General features: G+C 41.9%; 1 protein-coding gene across 1 annotated transcript; it reads left to right on the forward strand.

Moving 5' to 3' along the window:
• The first annotated feature begins 2,355 nt into the window (after positions 1–2,355).
• On the forward strand, positions 2,356–14,946 carry fgfr4 (fibroblast growth factor receptor 4). Its single transcript, XM_027000102.2, has 21 exons — positions 2,356–3,057; positions 4,193–4,362; positions 6,329–6,510; positions 6,632–6,770; positions 6,928–6,981; positions 7,453–7,716; positions 7,815–7,898; positions 8,008–8,174; positions 8,334–8,457; positions 9,279–9,469; positions 9,620–9,758; positions 9,870–10,063; positions 10,170–10,315; positions 10,404–10,525; positions 10,637–10,747; positions 10,963–11,153; positions 11,836–11,958; positions 12,266–12,336; positions 12,620–12,757; positions 12,874–12,979; positions 13,082–14,946. The coding sequence occupies exons 2-21, from the start codon at positions 4,293–4,295 to the stop codon at positions 13,253–13,255; spliced, it is 2,790 nt and encodes a 929-aa protein (XP_026855903.1). The 5' UTR covers positions 2,356–3,057; positions 4,193–4,292; the 3' UTR covers positions 13,256–14,946.
• Positions 14,947–20,427: the final 5,481 nt, after the last annotated feature.

A 20,427-nucleotide genomic window follows, 5' to 3' on the forward strand; every position in this document is an offset into this window, starting at 1 on the left:
GTACGCCCATCTATCAGAGCCTTATCTTCTTTTACAACTTCCATTTTCCCCTCATTTATTTGCGTACTTTGACTTGGGCTAAGGATGCTGTAAACTCTGACCCGGATGATTATAAAACTCTCCTTTCAGAAAACCAGCAGGGAAAAAATAATTTGTGTTACATGATGCATAGCAACCCTGTCGCCTCAGTAAACCACTGACGTGGTCTGAAATAACCCACCTGACATGGCTGAAGTCATCCCACTGTACACACTGAAAGGCTGCTAAAATCACTCTTCTGTCCTTTTCAGCAAAATTGCTCCATTTTCTGTGGTTGCTATAAGTTTGCCTGGAGAGAGAAAAAAGTGGGAAAGAATGCCAAAATAATATGTGTACCTGATTAGGCAGACCAAGCAAAGCTTTGGGTACAGAGTTCTTTTGAGAGGGGCGGTTAGGAGAGGATCTGCAGGGCAACAGAGGAGCTTCAGATAATAGGCTTTAATGGGGCATTCGCATTCAGCTGGCCTCAACAAAGGCCAGGCGGAGGGATTTGCGAGGGCCGATTGTTGCTCCAGTGTGCTTTAATGCCAGGCCCCGGAGACTGAGGCTGAGGATGACCATGGGGGGGAAATCTGCCATTGTCGAGCGGAATGTCACCGGTTTTCAAGGAGGCCAAAGAGGACCGGAGAGAGGCAAAAAAGAAAAAAGAGTGTGTGGGTATAGAGAGATATATAGAGAGATAGAGTGAAGTGGACAGGAGCAGGAGAGGAAGAGCGGGGATAGGAGTGGAGGGGAGAGAGTGCTTCACTGCCTCAAACATTGCCCCTCTCTCTCTCTCTCTCTCTCTCTCTCTCTATCTCTCTCTGTGTGATGTACAGAGTAATGTCAAGATGCACTCAAGCTGCCGTTGAGAGAGAACCACAGTGTGGAGTGCCTAAGTGTATTCATAGAGAACAAGGAGAGGTGGGCACTGTCTGGGCAATGAGTAACATGACAGCAGGGCACTTGCTGTTGGCTGGCACTAACACTGGCACTGTCTGCAAAAGGTCACTGATGTGCAGAATTTGACTTTTAGACACAGCATACAAATGTATTCCTATTGACTTTCTTTACTCACACCGATGTTCTAGACTGGGGTTTGTTGTAAAAAGGATTTTGACTAAAATTCCATGCTGGCCTTTTTGACCTGGTGAAGTTACAACTTCAGATAAGACTGAATGACGTGTTGTTACAGAATCTGTGTCTTTATTATATTTATGCCTCTTGACAGCTACATGTGTGCAAGCGTTGGCGGTTTCTCCCACCATTGTCTTCCACATGAAAAGTGTAACGCCCCATACCCACCTCCAATCCCCCGCCACAGGAGAAAAGCAGTAGAGCGCTGCTTCAGTCGTAGATGCTGAACTGGACATAAAAGCAGAAATCGTGCTACTGCAAAACTGGGGCGGAAGAAATATTTCTCTAAGATAACTTCCAATGTTGCGTTTCTTTGTCATCTGCGTTAAGGTATTTTGTTCTCCTTGGCAATAAGTAGCTTTCTGAAGTGTCTAGCAAAAAAAATAAATAAATACGAACGTTTAAGCCTCCGCTAATAAATCAATTAGGGGACGATGTGACGCCTCACAACCTAAAAGGATTATTGGGAGTATGCAGTCCGCCAATGATGTAATTACGGAAGGAGCAATTCACAGCTATTGAATACAGTACACAAGTACCCCACAAGTGCGCGCGATTCAATAGAACTTTATGCCTTATTTATTTCCCCTCTAATTTACCATGTAAATTCTAAGCATGTATAATGGAAGACGCCTAATGTTAAGTAAACTGTTTATTTGGGATCAATTAATTAGCGTGTGGTGTAACAATGTAATTACTCCCTTTTAGGATTATAACCCTAATACTTTATTAAATACTAGCTGCTGTGGAATGCCTTTTTTCATCTTCACATTTTATAGTTAAATTGTCTACTTACAAATTGTCTACTTAGAAATACAGTGGCTTGTATTTGTCTTTATATTAAATGTATGCCTAAAACTATTATGTTATATGCCTATCGCAATAAAATTCTCAGTAACAATCTAGACAAGATTTGAATGAAACTACGCAATATTTGGAAATGCATTCGTTGTCGGGGTCTACCTCGAGGAATTTGATGTTAAACTTTGCCTATTATGCCTAGAATCCTCAGTCATATAGTCATCGTAAACAAAGTACTCAGTAACAGCTTTAAGTGAGGAAAGCTATGCAATATCTTTAAATATATTGGTTGCTGGGGGTCTACCTCAGGGCATTTGTTTTGGGGGTGGGGGATTCAGAATCTCACCCCTCCTCCGCCTTTCTCTCCCTCGTTTTAGTCCATTGTTGTGAACCTTCCACTCAGAGTAGTATCCACGGCTGCTATAGACACGCTGCTCCTTCAGTGTAACCAGAGACTTAAGAGATTTTTGGGTCGCTCGCTTGAAACTCATCTGGGTTTGCGTGGAGCGAATCATTCATGAGCGCAATGCTGGCGTGAGTGGAACACGGCGCGTGAAGCTTTCACAGCTGTTTCGTTGTCAGCGCACAGAAACTGAATTATTGAGTCACAGCGAACGAAAAGGAGATGAACGTTACAATGACTCCACTGCTCTTGCTGGACACTGTCTCCTTTTAAAACTGAAGACTGGATTTTTTCTCCAAGGGAAGTAAAGTGAATTGTTAAAACTTGTCCCCGTGGTGCCTTTTCTGTGGATTTAGTGGTTTTGGCTTCGCAAGGGACCGCATCACAACTCGAACACTCTGCGAAGCACTGAGAATCTAATCAGGACAGCTGGACTTTGTGCATTGTATCGAGCAAGGAGAGCCTCTTACTCAGAGGTCATCGTACAGCCAAACATGTTTTATTTTTGATGGATTTCTAAGGCTATCGCCTAAATCATTACTTAGTAGCCATAGAAAGGTGGCTAAGGAGCGCTTTTGGGATATTTAGATATACGCACGACTAATGCGAACTTCTAAGACCAACTCATTCGAAGGAAACTAAATACCACTGGTTCCTTATCGCCCAATTCGGGGATTGGACAAAGTGCACGGGAAAAGGTAAATTATGTGGAATACAAGCCAAAGGGTATTTTATCGCTTATATTTTAGTATGTTATGGGAGTTTTATTTAAGCTTTATATATTACTGTCACCACTCTTATTTATCCTCGTATATGTTTAATTGCATGTTGCCCTGGGTATTTTGCCTAGGGAAATGCACTGCTCACGTTTGTTAATCCATATAGTATATCCATAAGCAGTGACATGGCTGTGTGCAGAAATGAAAGGTGCAAAGCAAGTGTAATTAATTTGCCTCAAACGCAATTCTATGAAGGTGTTGCCAGCGTTGTCTGTTTATTTTCCCCTCTCTAATTTAGTCTATCAAGTGCTTTCACACTTGTAAATGGATTTATTTATCCTAAAACAATTTCTCACTCTGATGCGAAAACCTCACCATATTTGAAGCGAAGTATGGCCATCCCTTCGCCTTAGTTTATCTTGTAATAGAAGGCTACTTTCTGTGTGGTACAGGTTTTATTCTGAGTAGAAGTGATTGAAATACTGTACTGGCACATGTCCTTCTATGGACACAAGGATCGTGGCGCTGCGAATTGTATCAGTTATGTGCACGGAAAGTTTAATCTAATCTATGCCAACGATTTCACTTTCTCGTCTTTGTTGTCAAGTGTAAAATATAAAATAAATAAATCTTTTAAATAAATCGTTTAAATAAATCAGAATATACATAAGAAGCAAACGGCTTGTGCAGAAATGAAACGTGTGGACAATCTAGTGTATGACCAATAAACACAAACGTTTCATTATTATCAGTATGTCCATACTGAGAGTATTTTATATATAACTATTACGCGTGCAATTATACCTCTATGTACGTTTCAAATGTATTTGTGCAGGGGAGCCACTTTGCGTGTTGTGTCTTTTCTGTTTACAAATAGCACCCCATAACTGCTCTGTTTTGTACGTCTAATTATTCATGTCATGGAGAGTGGTGCACAGTGTCCAGCGATGCTGACAGTGTCAGTGCGTCTGTTACTTAGCACCAGTGAACTGCTGAGCATTGATACACAAATGTGCTTTTGAGGGTAAAGTAATTTTTAGATTGTAACGTTAGCGTGTGCATTAGGTTCTGTTTTAAAAATTCACTAATTCCATCATTCTTGTCTTTTTTCCAGGTTTGCAACAACAGAGGAACACACAGAGGTTGCCAATGCCTAGAGTCAGCATTTGAAGCTATCACTCTCTCCCTCACACAAGACATATTACCTCAGCAAAATGTCAAGCATCTATAAGGTCTTCATTATCCTGTGCCTGGCAGAATTAGCAATATCAAGAGGCTCTAAAGGTAGAGAAACCAAACTGGATAAAGTACTTTAATTTCTATAATTTTCATATCTAAACTAACTTTTTAAAAAAAGCTACCAATCCTATTGTATACTTTACAAGGTCCTGCAACAGACAATCTCCTCTTTCAATCTTAATGTGTTCTTTTAGAATAAACACTTGTCAGGGAAAGAGTACAACCTTTAAGAGTTTAACTTTCCCTGTGTATGTCAACTCAAAAATGATACATTTCTGACTGTTTACCATATGGTTCTGTCAGTCCGGTGTATGATTCGCTCTTTGGTCTGATTGTGTGGTCACTGCATGTTGTAGAAGCTTTATTCACAAATGTAGAGAAGCATGTTCTTGGGGAGCTTAAGTCCAAAGTAACCAGAGCAGGATGTAATCGTGTGGAGGGTAAAAGAATCCCAGTATTTTCTTGAGTTGTAAACAATGCTACCTGATCCTGCCAAAGCCCTGAGGCTCGGAAGTGTAAATCTGCCTGGCCCGGTGCCAGTGACAGGGGATTGTAGGGCGGTCTGGGGAGGGGTGTGGGTCTGCTATTGATCCTTTACAAATGTAGGGCTGTCTTGGTTTTGTACCTGCCAGAAAGGTATTTGATTATCTTCAAGTGCTATTATGATATTCACTAAGTACTTGCTGTCTCAGGTAATCTAAGCAGCCTAAAGTGCACCATTCACTTGCATGAACGCTCATTGTCAGAGCCTTATTGTAGTGTAAACCAGGGAACTATTTAGCCTTGTAGGCAGCAGCATTGGTGCTATACTTGAAACAGCAGTCTTACCCTGTTTATGCTCATCACATCCCTTGTGTTTCACTGCCATTGTATGTATATGAATTGTTGTTAGACCAAACATGAACGAGGCAAGGATTGTTTGTTAAAAACAGTGGTGTACATTTCATATCAACTTGGGGGGGAGGGGGGGGCACTGTTCACACCACCCAACCTAACACATTATATGAGTAGTATGAGCAGGAATTATTGTGGGGGGATTATACCCCCCCACACACAAACCTACACCTAAGGTTAAAAACTACCTTCATGAGCTAAGTCCCATGCTGAGGAAGTGGTGAAGGTTGACACGCCCTCTGGTGCAACCATTAACTTCTTGCCAAAGTGATTCGACAACTGTAATAGTGTAATTTACAAAACTGCTCAGGCAAGCTACTGTTACCAGCAAAAAAAAAATACTGGAAATAGGGTTGACAATAATAATATTAATATAATGATAATATTTTCAATGAGTAGTTTCAATTCAGAAGAGGCCAAGGAACACCAGCATAGAAAGTGACCCAGATCCGCTTCACAGAAGAGACGTCAGGGCTTCTGTGGCTGTAGAAATGTTTTAGTTACTACACAGTTGGCAGATCATAACTGGAGATAGTCAGTCTCAGAATTTTCTCCATCAAGAGCACACCACATCAGCCATCGAGCCTATTTTTAGTATGTTTGTGTATAGGTGTTTGTGTGGGTGTGTGTATTTTGTTTAGCATGCCTTTTATTTTTATGCTGACCATTCACACCCTCTCTTAGGGTCAGATACAGGCCAGGCTCCAGCTTCATTCAATGAAGTTCATTAGTGGTGTGGTGGGGAGAATGCTGGAACATTAGAGGTGACATCATTGGGTTGGGGGTTCTTTACACAAATGCTTATCACCCTCATGGCTATGTTAGCAGGAACACTGCTGTGAAGTCAAACCTAGGTCATCTTTCAATGAAAACCATTTTCTCACTTGTATTGGTTGCCTAGCCTGCGATTCACCCGAAAAGCAGGTCAGATTAATGAGAGAAGGGGCTCTTGATATGAATGCACTGTTCAGTAAATAGGGGCGAGTTCTGCTCTGAACAATCGCAGCAGTCTTGCTGTGAGGAAATGCAGCCACACTCTCAGAAATAGATGGGGGAGGTAAACACCTGTGGCTCAGATACAGGTCCCGTTTCAGTTTCTACTCTACTGTACACCCAGATCCCAGAGTGTCCCGGCCTGCTTTCCAGCCAGGCTTCCCCATGAACACCACCGTACCGGTCGGGGGGCAGGTGAAGCTGGTGTGCAAAGTCCACAGGCCAGCCAAGACATGTCTCCAGTGGCTGAAGAAGGAGAGTGATCGGCTGGGTCCCAATGGCTCTCCGCATCTTAAGGCCCTCACGGTAAGGAAGTAAAAGCTGCACTAGATAAGAACATCTGCTAAATGCTATAAACATTAGGAACTCCTCTGGAAGATGTCATACCATGAGAGCAGGAGTAATTGTAGATTTTTTCCCTCCATAGCCTCTACAAAAGAACATCAGCAAAGTCAACACTCTTGCCCTAGTGAATGTCTCCTTGGAGGATGCAGGAGAGTATATATGTATGGCAGAGAACGCTGCTGGACAGACGTCTCGCTCAGCCTGGGTGGAGGTCTTATCAGGTGAGTCACTCCTGCCAATATTTTACAACTAGTATATGTTCTTATTGATATGTTAAATTACTGTCTACTGTGTAAGTTTGGGGAAAAAATTGATTCTGATGCTGAATTTTATCAGAAAAAAAGGTTGGTCATTGTTAGTGTGCACTTCTCTTTGTAGAAACCCTTCCCGTTAATCCAATGGCTCCACTTACTGCGCCAGAAACAGCATCAGGTAAGGTAGAAACTCTCTCTCTCTCTCTGTGTCTGTGTGTGTGTGTGTCTGTGGGTGTGTATGTGTGTGTGTGTGTGTGTGTGTGTGTGTGTGTGCGTATATATGTGGGTGTGGGTGTGTGTGTGTGTGTGTGTGTGGGTGTATCAGAAATACGCATATGGATGGCCATCATACCAAAATAACTTCATTAACTGGAGTCTTTGTTGAGTTCAACATCAAGATCAGCTCTAGTGCCCTCACTGATATCTACTAACCAAACTAGAAACTGCATGGGGAAAGAGGGAGGGCACCACATTGTCATGAGAACTGCTTTGTGCGTGGCTGGGGAGGGACAATTCTAGGGGCAAAAGTCATAATATTGGAACTGCGCTCTGAGCTTCCTCTTTTAGTGCCATTATAATGAAGGGATAAATGAAGGAAACATTCATTGGTTTTATTTGGTTTTTATTCTTTTGATTGCTTCTTTCCTAGACATATCTGAAGAGCTAAGTGAAGAGAAATCAGAACACCTTCACCTAGAGCCAGGCGAAGTGCTGAAGCTGCGCTGTGACACAAATTGCCCTGGAGCTGTCCACTGGTACAAAGGCGGCATGCGGGTGCAGCATACCTCTCGTATCCAGATTAGAGCAAGAGTCATGGAGATCGCAGATGTTACGTATGATGACTCTGGGGTATATGTGTGCATGCTCCATGCTACCCAGGAGGCTCTGCACAACTTCACCATCACAGTGACAGGTATGTTCATGTATATAACACCAAGGAATGGTTAGCATGTGTGAATATATTGAGTTGTCACTAATAAAGGTGTAATCGCATTACTGTTAACCTTGCAGATGCCCCGGGATCTGGAGATGATGATGAGGACAATGGTTTAGAAGACTCTGTTACTGAGATAGAAAATGACCAGGTCTATTTAGGTTTGTGTTGTGTTCATTGTATCTGCACAAAAGAAATCAGATTGAACGTGTGTCAGTGTCTTGTGACTTGGAAATTGCCTTCAGTTTCATGACTGTGCTCCACCTTTAGGGCCCTACTGGACTCACACTCAACGGATGGACAAAAAGCTCTATGCAGTCCCTGCTGGAAACACAGTTAAATTTCGCTGTCCTGCTACAGGAAGCCCTATTCCCACAATCAGCTGGCTAAAGAATGGTAGAGAATTCCGAGGGGAGCACAGGATTGGGGGGATCAAGGTGAGATGTCGAAAGCTGTGCTCTTATAGCAGTAATCAGTCAAGTAAGATGTCAGTCTTACCAATGGAAGCAGTCCACTGACAAAACGATTATATTATTCTGCTTACCATTTATAAGTATGTTTTCCCATTTTGCTTATATGTAATTTTTTGTCTACAGCTCCGACAACAGCACTGGAGCCTGGTCATGGAGAGCGTGGTACCATCAGACCGTGGGAACTACACTTGCGTGGTGGAGAACAAATATGGCTCCATCTCTCACAGCTACCTCCTGGACGTGCTGGGTAAGAAGGCTGGCATACGTCAGAGCATACGTCAAAGAGAGTAGGCATATGTCAGAGAGAGTAGGCATGAAACAGGGGAGATCTGGTGCTGGCAGCTCGATGGCATCTCGAAGGCACCAAGTGTACCTAGGAGAGAGCCACTGAGCTCAGGTGTCTGCTGAGATGTGGAAGAGCTGCGCAGGAAAGGCGCAAACGAATAATAAGCACAAAAGGGGAAGAAGGGTGTTTGTGTGTATGAATACAGGGGAAGTGGGGTCAGGGGATGTGCTGGCATTGTATTGTATAGTATCTGCCTCACAGTGCAGTGGGCCAGGCATCCAAAATAGTTTTCTACCTTAGCTGTGACAGACTCATGTGTTCAGAATCCGGCATAGGGTCAACTTCTGTCTCAGAGCAAGGAGAGGGGGAAAAAAGCAGGCATGGGGGGACTCAATCCAGGGGGCTGGCTCTGAAATCCTCTAATGGAACCAATTAGTTCATGTTTGGCGAGCTTTTGGAAGCACCACTTATCTATTTCCCTGCTTTGGACTATATTATCAGATTAGCACTTGTAATGAATATGTTTAGTTGTATACTTTGTAAATAATTATGTGACGTTATATGACATGTTTAAGCCAACAGCAAACAGCAGTAAGCACCGTTTGTACTTTAAAACTTTATCAGTGGAACACCTGTCTGTGTAACCAGTGGATGGCTAGAGGTTGGGAAAGGTGCTGGGAGGTGCTAAAAAAGATTTTTGGACTCGTTTTACAGAACAGTCAATCTGTTGTTTTGGTACATGAACTACATATATGAACACCTTCCTAATCTTTCCTTTTCAGAGCGCTCCCCACATAGGCCTATTCTGCAGGCTGGGTTACCAACCAATGCTACAGCAGTAGTGGGAGGCGATGCCCAGTTCCATTGTAAGGTCTACAGTGATGCCCAGCCTCATATTCAGTGGCTGAAGCACATTGAGATGAATGGCAGTCGTTATGGTCCTGATGGCTTTCCCTACGTCAAGGTCATCAAGGTACCATACACTAGATTGTAACACCTCCTCAATGGAGACAAAAGTCATACTACTAGGCAAGAGCTGAAACCACATTTACAACTAATGGCAAGGTGCTGAGTGTAAAAGATTATGTGACACTTATGTGACATTTTGTTTTTAACTGCACAGACAGGCAGCCTGAATATGTCTGAGGTGGAGGTCCTGTATCTGACAAATATCACAATGGAGGATGCTGGGGAGTACACCTGTTTGGCTGGAAACTCTATTGGCATCTCTTACCAGTCTGCATGGCTTACTGTCTTAACAGGTAGATTTAAAAGTGCTTTAAGGATAAAAGAATTGCCACTTGGTGAGAGAACTTTGACATTTTGGTCCTTCATTATATAGAAAAATTAAAAACTCAGTTGTGTATTTACAGAAGAAGAAGTGGCCAAAGAGATGGATCTTATGGAGACCAAGTACACCGACATCATCATCTATGCCTCAGGATTCATCGCATTGGTGATGGCCATTGTGATTGTGGTCTTGTGCCGAATGCAGGTTCACCCCAGCCGAGAACCCTTTGATGCCCTCCCAGTGCAGAAACTTTCTAAGTTTCCTCTGCGCAGACAGGTGAGAAGTAACTCATGTTAGAACAGACTCACAATAGTGCCTCTACAATACATATTTATTATGAATATATGGATACTGATGATGTGTGTCTTGGAAACATTCACAGTATTCTGTGGAGTCCAACTCCTCTGGGAAGTCCAGCGCTTCTCTAATGAGGGTGGCCCGTCTGTCCTCCAGCTGTTCGCCAATGCTTGCTGGAGTCATGGAGTTCGAACTGCCCTATGATCCTGACTGGGAGTTCCCAAGAGAGAAGTACATACCATTTTCAAGCCAAGTCATACAGTCCTCCCTGATCATATTATTTGATAATGAACTGATAATTTTTTACCTCTTTCTCTAGTCTGACTTTGGGGAAACCTCTCGGAGAAGGCTGTTTCGGTCAGGTTGTAAGAGCAGAGGCTTATGGGATAAACAAAGACAATTCAGATCAATTAACCACCGTGGCAGTCAAAATGCTGAAAGGTAGATTTTTCCAAAACTGATTGATATGGCATTGTAGAATATATTTCATATAAACCTAAAATAGATTTACTTGACTTGAGCTGAATGAACATGGCGTGTCTTTTTTTTCAGATGATGCAACTGACAAAGACTTGGCTGACCTTATCTCTGAGATGGAGCTTATGAAAGGCATGGACAAACACAAGAACATTATAAATCTTCTTGGTGTTTGCACTCAAGATGGTGAGTTCACCTTAGAGGCATCTCCTGGTTGGTCGTGCACAGTCAGCTTTCACTTTTTGAGCAAGAGCTATTTTAACCGCAAGAGCCTGTCAGTAGTGAGCTATATAATGGTAGATAATGACTGCATGATCTGAGATTCAGATACTTTGTAAAAAGCCCCATCCTTCCCCCAGTGAGTCACGCTGATTTGAACATGAGTCTGTGTGGTTCTTCAGGTCCACTCTATGTCCTGGTTGAGTATGCATCCAAAGGCAGCCTGCGGGAGTACCTGCGAGCACGTCGTCCTCCCGGCATGGACTACACCTTCGACGTGACCAAGGTTCCAGAAGAACAGCTCACATTTAAGGACCTGCTCTCCTGCGCCTACCAAGTGGCACGTGGCATGGAGTACCTGGCCTCTAAAAGGGTGAGCTGTTGGCCCTTGAGTGGCAACGCAGCTCATTTATCTGCCTGCTAAAGACCAGGCCTCCTTCGTTTTCTTATCAACACGTCCCTTTGTCTGACACATGATGCCAGGCATTCCGCAGTGAAGTGGTGGTGTGCTGTGTTTACCGCTGCGTCCCATCCCGTCTCTGTGGGCTTTGTCCTTTTTAGCACTGCCATAAATCTGTTAGCAAGCAGGCGCACAGAGCCGCCTGTGCACAGGATCATATTACTAGGTCTTTGTGGTCTGCAAAGAATGCAGCTGTCTGAAACCCTTCCATTAAGGGCCACAAACCAGGGGCCTTTTCGGCCCCTTTTTCAGTCCCCAAATACCACTTCTATTTAAAATGAAAACCAAAATAAACTTAATAACATGCGTTCAATTCGACAAACAGATTGGTGGTGTTTTTCCATGAACCCCACGTCTATTTCAAGTGATGTTTGCTTTTGAATGCATGATAAATGTTCTTACTGCATGTTGATTCAGAATGTACTTCATATAGAAAAATACAAATAATCTCTTGTGGTTTATGGAGCGAAAAATATAGAGAAATAATAATGTGATAACCAGATACACCAAAATGACCCCAACATTGTATTTTTTTGCCATGTTACCTTTTATTGCCATTTCACATGACTAAGCCTCACTTTCTGTTTTTCAACAGTGCATTCACAGAGATTTAGCAGCAAGGAATGTTCTTGTGACAGAGGACAATGTCATGAAAATAGCAGATTTTGGCCTAGCCAGAGGAGTGCATCAGATCGACTACTACAAGAAAACCACCAATGTAAGCAGCTAACAAAATCTACATTTTGCCACCTTCCCATTGATTTAAAGCAGTTTTTGAATGTGTGTGGTTTAATCAATGAGCAGTATCATAATCATGTAATGATCTGGACTGTCAGCTTCTTATATAGAGCCTGGGCCTGTTTGCAGCCGTTCACAGTGTTTATAAAGACCGATGTTTCATGTGTCCCGGCTAACTGGCAGGCTACTTAATGGGACATAATTGGACAGTGGGGGGAGGATTAGGGAAGGAGCGACCGTGTTTCAGCCGACTGTCTCACTCACTGCCCCATTGTGTCTGCTTTTAGGGACGTCTACCAGTGAAATGGATGGCACCAGAGGCCTTGTTTGACAGAGTCTATACACACCAGAGTGATGTGTAAGTCTATCTAATCATTCCAGCTATGCCATAGTATCAGCTGATCAGTGATCCCCCAAGGCAGGACTGCTGGCTTGTTCAAATTAATTCTTTGGACTCAGGAAAATACCAGTAAAATGTAACCCTGATTTGTCTAAGGACATTTTGTTATGACTGACAATAAGTATTAATGAATGGAATTCTGTTCTGCATAAAGATTAAATTAGCACACTGCAAACCTGTGGTGATCCCTAATTCCTTTTAAATGTTGTGTTGACTTACCTTTGGTTTCCTGCTTGCACAGTTGGTCCTTTGGTGTCTTGATGTGGGAGATTTTCACATTGGGAGGTTCACCATACCCTGGAATCCCAGTAGAGGAGCTCTTTAAGCTGCTGAAGGAAGGCCATCGTATGGACAAACCCTCAAACTGCACACATGAACTGTAAGTATTGCCTCATTCCTTGCCATGTTTCCTGGCCTAGTAAGGCATGTAAGTTCTACTCAGCCTATGAGCTCAAATAAAGTTATTAATTTTATTCCATTTATCTAATTTTTCAGCTACATGAAGATGAGAGAATGCTGGCATGCAGTTCCGACACAAAGGCCAACCTTCAAACAGCTGGTGGAGGAGTTGGACAGAGTGCTGCTTTCCATTTCAGATGAGGTAAGTCCCTGATCACAGTATTCATTTGGGTTATGTAGCTTAAAAGCAAGCTAGTAGGTGTTGTTAAGGTCATTTACTAAAAGATTTTACTTTAATTTTCAGTACCTGGACCTGTCTACCCCCTTTGAACAGTACTCCCCATCTTGTGAGGACACTTCCAGCTCTTGCTCCTCAGACAATGATTCAGTGTTTACCCATGATGCTTTGTCAACCGATCCATGTTTGCTTGGTTATGACGTGCGTTCCCGGATAGACATGAAGACAACACTACGGTAGAGTCTTAGCCAGCGTTGGACTTCAGCTTGTGGATATCATTGGGAAGTGGTACAGGGACTTGTCCTTCGATTCTCTGCCCAAGAACATTGTAACAATGCTTGGCACTACAAAACCTGGTGAAGACAAAGGCAGCCTCAAATAATCAGGTTCCTAATACAGTAACTGGACTGCTTGGTCATAAAGCTATTTAGTCTCAGTTTCCATTGAGGAGGATGGATGCTGCTTATTATGTATAAAGTCCTGAGTATCTGAGCGGCATAGAAACTGGAATGTTCTGAAACCAGATTTTTTTAAAAGAGAGAACATTTATTTTGATATAAAAGCTAATATCATTGGTAAATATAAAATTTTCTCTATATAAAATTATTGTACTTTTTCTATTTAAAGAGTTGTCTTAAATCTCAGGATCTCGCAAGGTAAAGTTGCTGTAGTTGCAGCAAGGTGCCTGAATTTTGATTTCCTGTGAATATCTAAAAATATTTTATGTACATATCATTAAATAAGACAATTACATTTTATAAATTATTCTAAAACATATGAAGTGAAGGTGCTGGGTGCAGAACTTATGTAAATCTGCATTGGACTCCAAAAAGAATCTATTCCTGATTTTTTTTTCTTCCTGTGCAGCACAATTGCAATAGCTTTTGTACACTGCTCAGGCCATTGTATGCATTCACGGACTGGTCAGGATCCAATTCACTATGGTTTAGTTTATATGTAGATGGTTTGCAAGCACGGTGTGGTGAGACTGCTCCCACCACAAAGCTGAGTACTATTCACACTAAGAGGCTGTAGGGACCAGGAACGCTGCCACTGTCAGTACTGTACAGAGAGAAAAGGTTTGGGTTGAATGTGAAAACTACCCTTGAGATTGATTGATTTAAAATGGGTGAATCCTCTTTTGTTTCACCGTAACCTTTTACCTAGCACAGTTTGTTTGCGGGGTCCAAGCACAGGCCATGGGTGGACAATGGACCCATGCAGCTGTAATGGGTGTGACTTGTGGGGCAGGGTGATTTGGGGGCTGTCTCAGCCTGTGTGCAAATGAGGGAGTCCCTTATTATGGTAATGATTCCAGCTGCCCATCTTTCTCCTGCACCGTCTTTTTAATATACAAATGCTAATGCTGGCCTTTCTCAGTAAACTCTGCTATGTTCTTCAGGCTTCATCCATAAGCTGATAAGGGTGCTTTTTTATATATATATTGGGTCACCCTACTGCTTCTTTGCATTCGCTGCCAGGGATGCTCCTGCAATCCCCCGCCCCTGGCCTGGCGACACTTTGGCCCAGCATATGCGTGATAACTGACCAGAGGGTCCCTGTTTTGTCACGAGGGTGAAATTTACCCGGTGTGTCACCATTTCAGAAGTGGAACATTTCAATACCTACCGCTAGAACTCAAACTTATACTTATCTAATAAGACAACTACAGCAAGGTTTGGCCTGACCACACACCAAACTCTTCCGCTCAGTGTGTTTCTTCATACAGCCCTACAAAGTCCAAAGTTATTTTCCTAAGATGAAGAAAGCAGAAAAAAACTTGTGCTGCATGACATTCCATTTATGTATTCCTCATTGAATCTGTAACAATCAATGTTCTTATGCATTTTCCCTTGAGAGAATTATTTTAGAAATATCTAATTTATTTGTTTATTGTGTTGTTTTTATTAAATAAAATATAATTTAAACTACTGACAGGTACATGTGTGTTCTATCTTTATTATGAGAAATACACCTGTACTGAATAAATTATTTAAATAACCAGTTTATGAGCACAGACATCCTAACCTTTGATGACTTGATATATTCAAACCCTAACTTTAATACAAAACAATCAAAACAACAACATCCACATACTTGAAAATACATGAAAACCATTTGTTAAATGTGTTGCTAGCACTAACACATGCTTATTCAGTGCAATTACTGCCCTTATGCTGGAAGTCATCATTTAAGTATATACTTATCAGCAACACCTAATATAAAGAATGACTCAGTATCTGTGAATATATTTGTATTGAAAACAGACAGAGACCTATCTTGGACTTAGCAGGCCTGATCACACTTAAATGTTACCTTCTAAATCTTAGGTATGTCCCGCACATCCCTGACTTATCTCTCATGTGCAACAAATCACAGTGGGGTTGGCTGACTCTCATTGGAGCCTGATAAGTGTCTCTGTGTTAGAAGCGACTTCAACAACCAGCTGGACAAAAAGTGATAAGAGCAGGTCCTCCATGGCTGGGTTTTTCTCATCTTCACAGTCCCTGCATGTCTGGCCAGGGTGAAAGGGCCAAGCTAGCTTACCAAATGGCTCACCGCATGCCCCTAGCTAGATCCCTCCCTCTCTGCCTCTCAGATGATAATGCTGAGACCTGATCTTATCTGTGACTGAAAGGTCATTTTTACTTTTAAGGTACTTCAAAAGGATATTTGGTTTGTCTCAATTGCATGGAAAGTACAAAATAGTAAAATGTCTATGTAAATGAGCCATTGTCTTCTATAATGTGCTATAAATAATTGAATTTAAAAATGAATTTCACATAATCAAATGATTCAAATATTAAATTTCACAACATTTTGTTTTGGCACTGTAGGTTTGTCAAAAGGGCCATTATGCAAACATTCTATTTTAAGGCACTGCACTGATGTAAGAAGTATCCATTATGCAACACTGGAAGAATGATTTTTTGTATTAATTGTTTTGCTGAAGTATATAAGCAGAGGAAGCACAGAACTGTATTTACTAATCATTGGTGTCCTCTGTAAGTCTCAAACCAGAAACCTAATAGTTCATCTTGTGAAAGTTCTTGCCCACAGAAACTAATTTCCTCGCATATTCAGCATTTTTCCCTCTTTTGATATAAACCAACTTTCAGAATTTTACCCATCAGCGTCCTCTGAGAAACAGTCTGGTCAACCTCTCACAGACCACCAATTATTTCACCATTATTAAGAAGCCAGTAATGGCTGATAAAGTGGTTAGCGTTTAGCATCTGAGGTTGACTCAGATTTATCTTCCTCTGGCCGGTTTTCTGAGAACAGGCAGGTTTTGGCTTTAGCAACGCGTTTTTTTCAGTGATCTGGCATCTCTGGTCACAGGGAATGGGTGAGTGGAGCTGTGGCCACAGTTAACTCACTGGTCCACATGTGCTGATCGGGCTCCTGGCTCAGGACTGCTCATGCTGATTGAGGTTTACATTTTCAGCACTGCCTCCCAAAAAGGATAGGCCATATTAGCATTAGCACAGGCTTAACTTAATATGGTGTGTTTTTGAGGTGCTAGGACAATGATGAATGACTTGCTATAGCAAACCTGAGCATGTTTAATAATAGAGGATTGCAGTCCCCTATGCAATCTGCTATTCGGTTTAAGAAGTCACTCTCATTTTGGTTCGTTTATGGCTCATGTACTGTAAATTGTGCCACAATTGCTGCAGTTCTGGTGCCACAACTGCTGCAACCAATATCAAATGATATGATATTTCTAAGTACAGAATCTGTGCAACAAACAGTTCCTAATATCCACATTTCTCTTACCCTTACCCTGCACTTACCCTGTTTGAGGAGAAAAGGTTATCTGAATTACATCAACTGTTGACTTTCCTATTCCTTTGCATGATTAGTTATGATCTAGTCTTACTCTGTGAGCTCCTAAAGCAGGAAGAATTATAACATACACACACACACACACACACACACACACACACACACACACACACACACACACACACACTGCAGAAGATTCGCACTTCATCATCTGCCTGTGCTGAGACAGTTGAGTCATGCCAACTGCTCAGCAGTTTATCACGGTTAATGTTCAACTGCTTAGCCTTCGGACCCCCTGCTCCGGATGAGAGCACAATGGCTTATCTGTGTGTGTTTTCTCTTTCTCTCTATCTGCTGATCACGGGAAGTATTTGAACACTTGTCTATACACAGAACCTTTGTGGATAATGTCTGTGGGCCCAGGAAGTGTGAAGGGTAAACACCCCAAAGAAAAATTGAACTATTTTATTATGACTTATTCCCACCCACAGGTGTGTGACTACATATCCCAGACCTGTTCCCTATTACACTGGATGGCTGAGCTTACTACACCTCCTCTGTCAAGCTTCTGAAGTTGTCACACTATGAACAATATGATAAAATAAAAAAAATATTTTAAATTAATTGTTAAATTGCTATACTACTTAATTTATTTTCTGTCTTAACATGCTTATAAACATTAACAAAGGAAGCTGTAACGAGCTGGGATAACATACTGCAAGAAAAAAGTTTTATTTACAGTATAATTCCTTGAATAACAGATCTTCACTAGATCATTAGAAAGAAAGAATCAAACAATAGATGTATTTGAACTATGTCAATCACAGACCTGTAGCAAATGAAAAAGCCAAATACGCAGACAGACACACGATTTAAGAGAAAGGAGATGAATATGTGGCTTTGCCACTGGAGAGGCAGGGAGCCTGCTACACATTGGATCGCATATCCAGAGGCTAGGCCCAGGGTCATGGACAATAGCGCACACTGAAACCAGAGAGCAGGGAAGAAAGCAAGCCGCAGGAGAGAGGGCGGTGGAGGAGGGATCCTTCGCCCTCGGCAGGCCCTTGTAAGTCCTTCACAGTGTTCATGGAGGTTATTTACTGCTCCGTAATTTCAGAGGTGTCAGGCAGCTGTAATTGATTAGGCTCGGATTTCAGCACAAGAGGAGTGGGAAGGACCCGTGCAGTGGGAGCGTGGAATCTGGGCCTCTCTTGACTGCCTCTCTCCCCTCTGCCATGTTTTCCCTGCAGCCACCACTTCATTGGGGTTCACACGGAACGATACAGTTCCTCCACTGGCCCTCCCGAGCAAAGCGAATGGTGAGGAGGTTTTCTTTTTTCTTTTAATGGCCTTGTTTTCTAATGAGGTGTCCAAAAGGAGCAGTGGAGTGCAGCATTGTTTGTGAAATGAGGCTGAGCTGCTCTGATATGATCTCACACGCAGGCAATCTTGATAGAGGGGAGGGGCTCTGCATATGATGAAGGAATGGAGGCAGAATCCAGCCTAAGTCTTTGGAAACTTTGGAAAATGGCTACTTCCAGCCTGGAGTCAATGGTGGCCCGTGAGTGAATGTACTGAGGAGTGTTTATGGGTAAATGTTTTTACAAAGGCAAATGCAAAAAAAAAAAAAAAAAAAAAAAAAAAAACCACTCTCATTATCTTGAAATGCATATGAAACGGATATGGTGTTATCAAGAGTTTTTAGTCTGGAGCCAGACTGCCGCAAATGTGTTTAGGCATGAAAAAAAGAGAAAGAGTAAAAGACAAGGCCAGAATATACAGCATCAATATCACCTTAACCGTTTTAAAGCATCTAGCCTAATCCCGACATTGGGCATGGGGTCACTTAGACTGGTAACTGTGCTCAGACCATAGCCCTGAGTAGGTGAGGGGGAGGGATACCAAAACTAGAGACACCTCACCCCTGAATGCCATTTAGCCAAGGTGTTGAGACAAAACAAACAGCAAATGTCAGGCTGCTACTGAGTTCCTCTTGAACAGCTGACAGTACATAACTTCCTCTACAGAGTAATTTAGCTGAGTGCAAATTCAGCTGAGTGAAATATATGTGTTTATTGTCTAACAAAAACTCCGTCTGACTGTGTGGAATTTCTCACCCTCCATGCTAGGCTGCTTAAGTAGAACGGCCCTAAACTTCACACTTTCACACATTGTGACCTAGATGTTCTTCTCTTTCTAAAATTAGAAAAAATCAAACATACCTTAAAAACTCTGCAGAAAAAACACAAGGACAGCATGCTCTTTATACCCTATATCAGTGAACATGTTCTGCTGTCTGGCTCATAAAAATGCATTATTTGTTAGCTCCAACCTTATTTATTTATCCATGTTTTATTTAATACACCATATATAAGACTACCTGTCCTTACATTTAAGTAACATAAAAGACAAATAGGCTACAGAACTTGTTGTCAGTGGGTAATCAAAGTTTGAACATACTGTGTCAATTATTGTTGTTCTGTCTGTTTATATAATAAAAAATGTTAATTTATTAAAATTCTATATATTAAAAAGATGCTTGCACAGCTGATGACCTCTGTCTGAAACATTCTGTTTCTCTGGAAACTGTGTAGTTCACTGCAATTTTTAATATCACTACTATCTTACTACAGTACACTGCACTTACTCACCTGCATATATATATAGAGGTTATCAAAACATATGAAGTACATGGTTTCCAGAGAAACAGAACATTTTAGACAGAGGTCCTTCATCAGCTGTGCAAGCAAAGTGCTTCTGCACATGGGTAAATATTTATGGGTAAATGTTTTTACAAAGGCAAATGCAAAAAAAAAAACAAAAAAACACCTTTATTATCTTGAAGTGAATATGAATCAGATATGGTATTATCAAGAGTTTTTAGTCTGGAGGCAGACTGCACATATGTGTTTAGGTATTCTATTTTAATTAGGTATTAGGAAACCTTGCGTACTTCACTACAATGTTTTATTTTTTACAATTTCTCTCTCTCTCTCTCTCTCTCTCTCTCTCTCGCTCTCATATATATGATGACAATGTAGATCCTGTAGATTTCAATGCAGAACCTCAGTGCATTAATGTAAAAACTGTTTTTCCACTGGAAGAAGTGTGTAGTAAATGTGTGTACATGATTGTGTAGTAAATGTGTCCCTTCACAGTCTAAAAGGTCTTTCTGTGGTCTGCATGTGGAAGCAGAGGCCCAGTGCTGACACCAGTCTGTGAGGCAGGTTTCTGCTCCCTGCTCATCTGTGCCTATAGTGAAGGTAAGGGAAGGCTGGAATCATGGGGGCACTATCGTGGAGAACTCTGTGCAGCATTCTGAAGCCACAATCTCTTCCAGACTCCAGCGCTGTTTTGTGGACAGCATTCCAGTAGATGTCTAATTAATTTCCAGACACAATGGCAGTGTTAGTCCAGCGGCGAAGGTTGCAGCACTCTACCTCAAAGCCAGCACTCTCAGGCTGCACTGGTGAGATTAGGCTTTGCAAAATGAGGATTCACCCATAAACACACATCACTTTCAGGGCATATAGGCATACAGGCTCATGTACACAGACTCACATTCAAACATACATTCATACATACACATGGAGCCAACCCACTCAGTATAAGTGCGCGTGCAC

The sequence above is a fragment of the Electrophorus electricus genome, chromosome 6, assembly GCF_013358815.1.
Source record: "Electrophorus electricus isolate fEleEle1 chromosome 6, fEleEle1.pri, whole genome shotgun sequence".
Classification (NCBI taxonomy): domain Eukaryota; kingdom Metazoa; phylum Chordata; class Actinopteri; order Gymnotiformes; family Gymnotidae; genus Electrophorus; species Electrophorus electricus.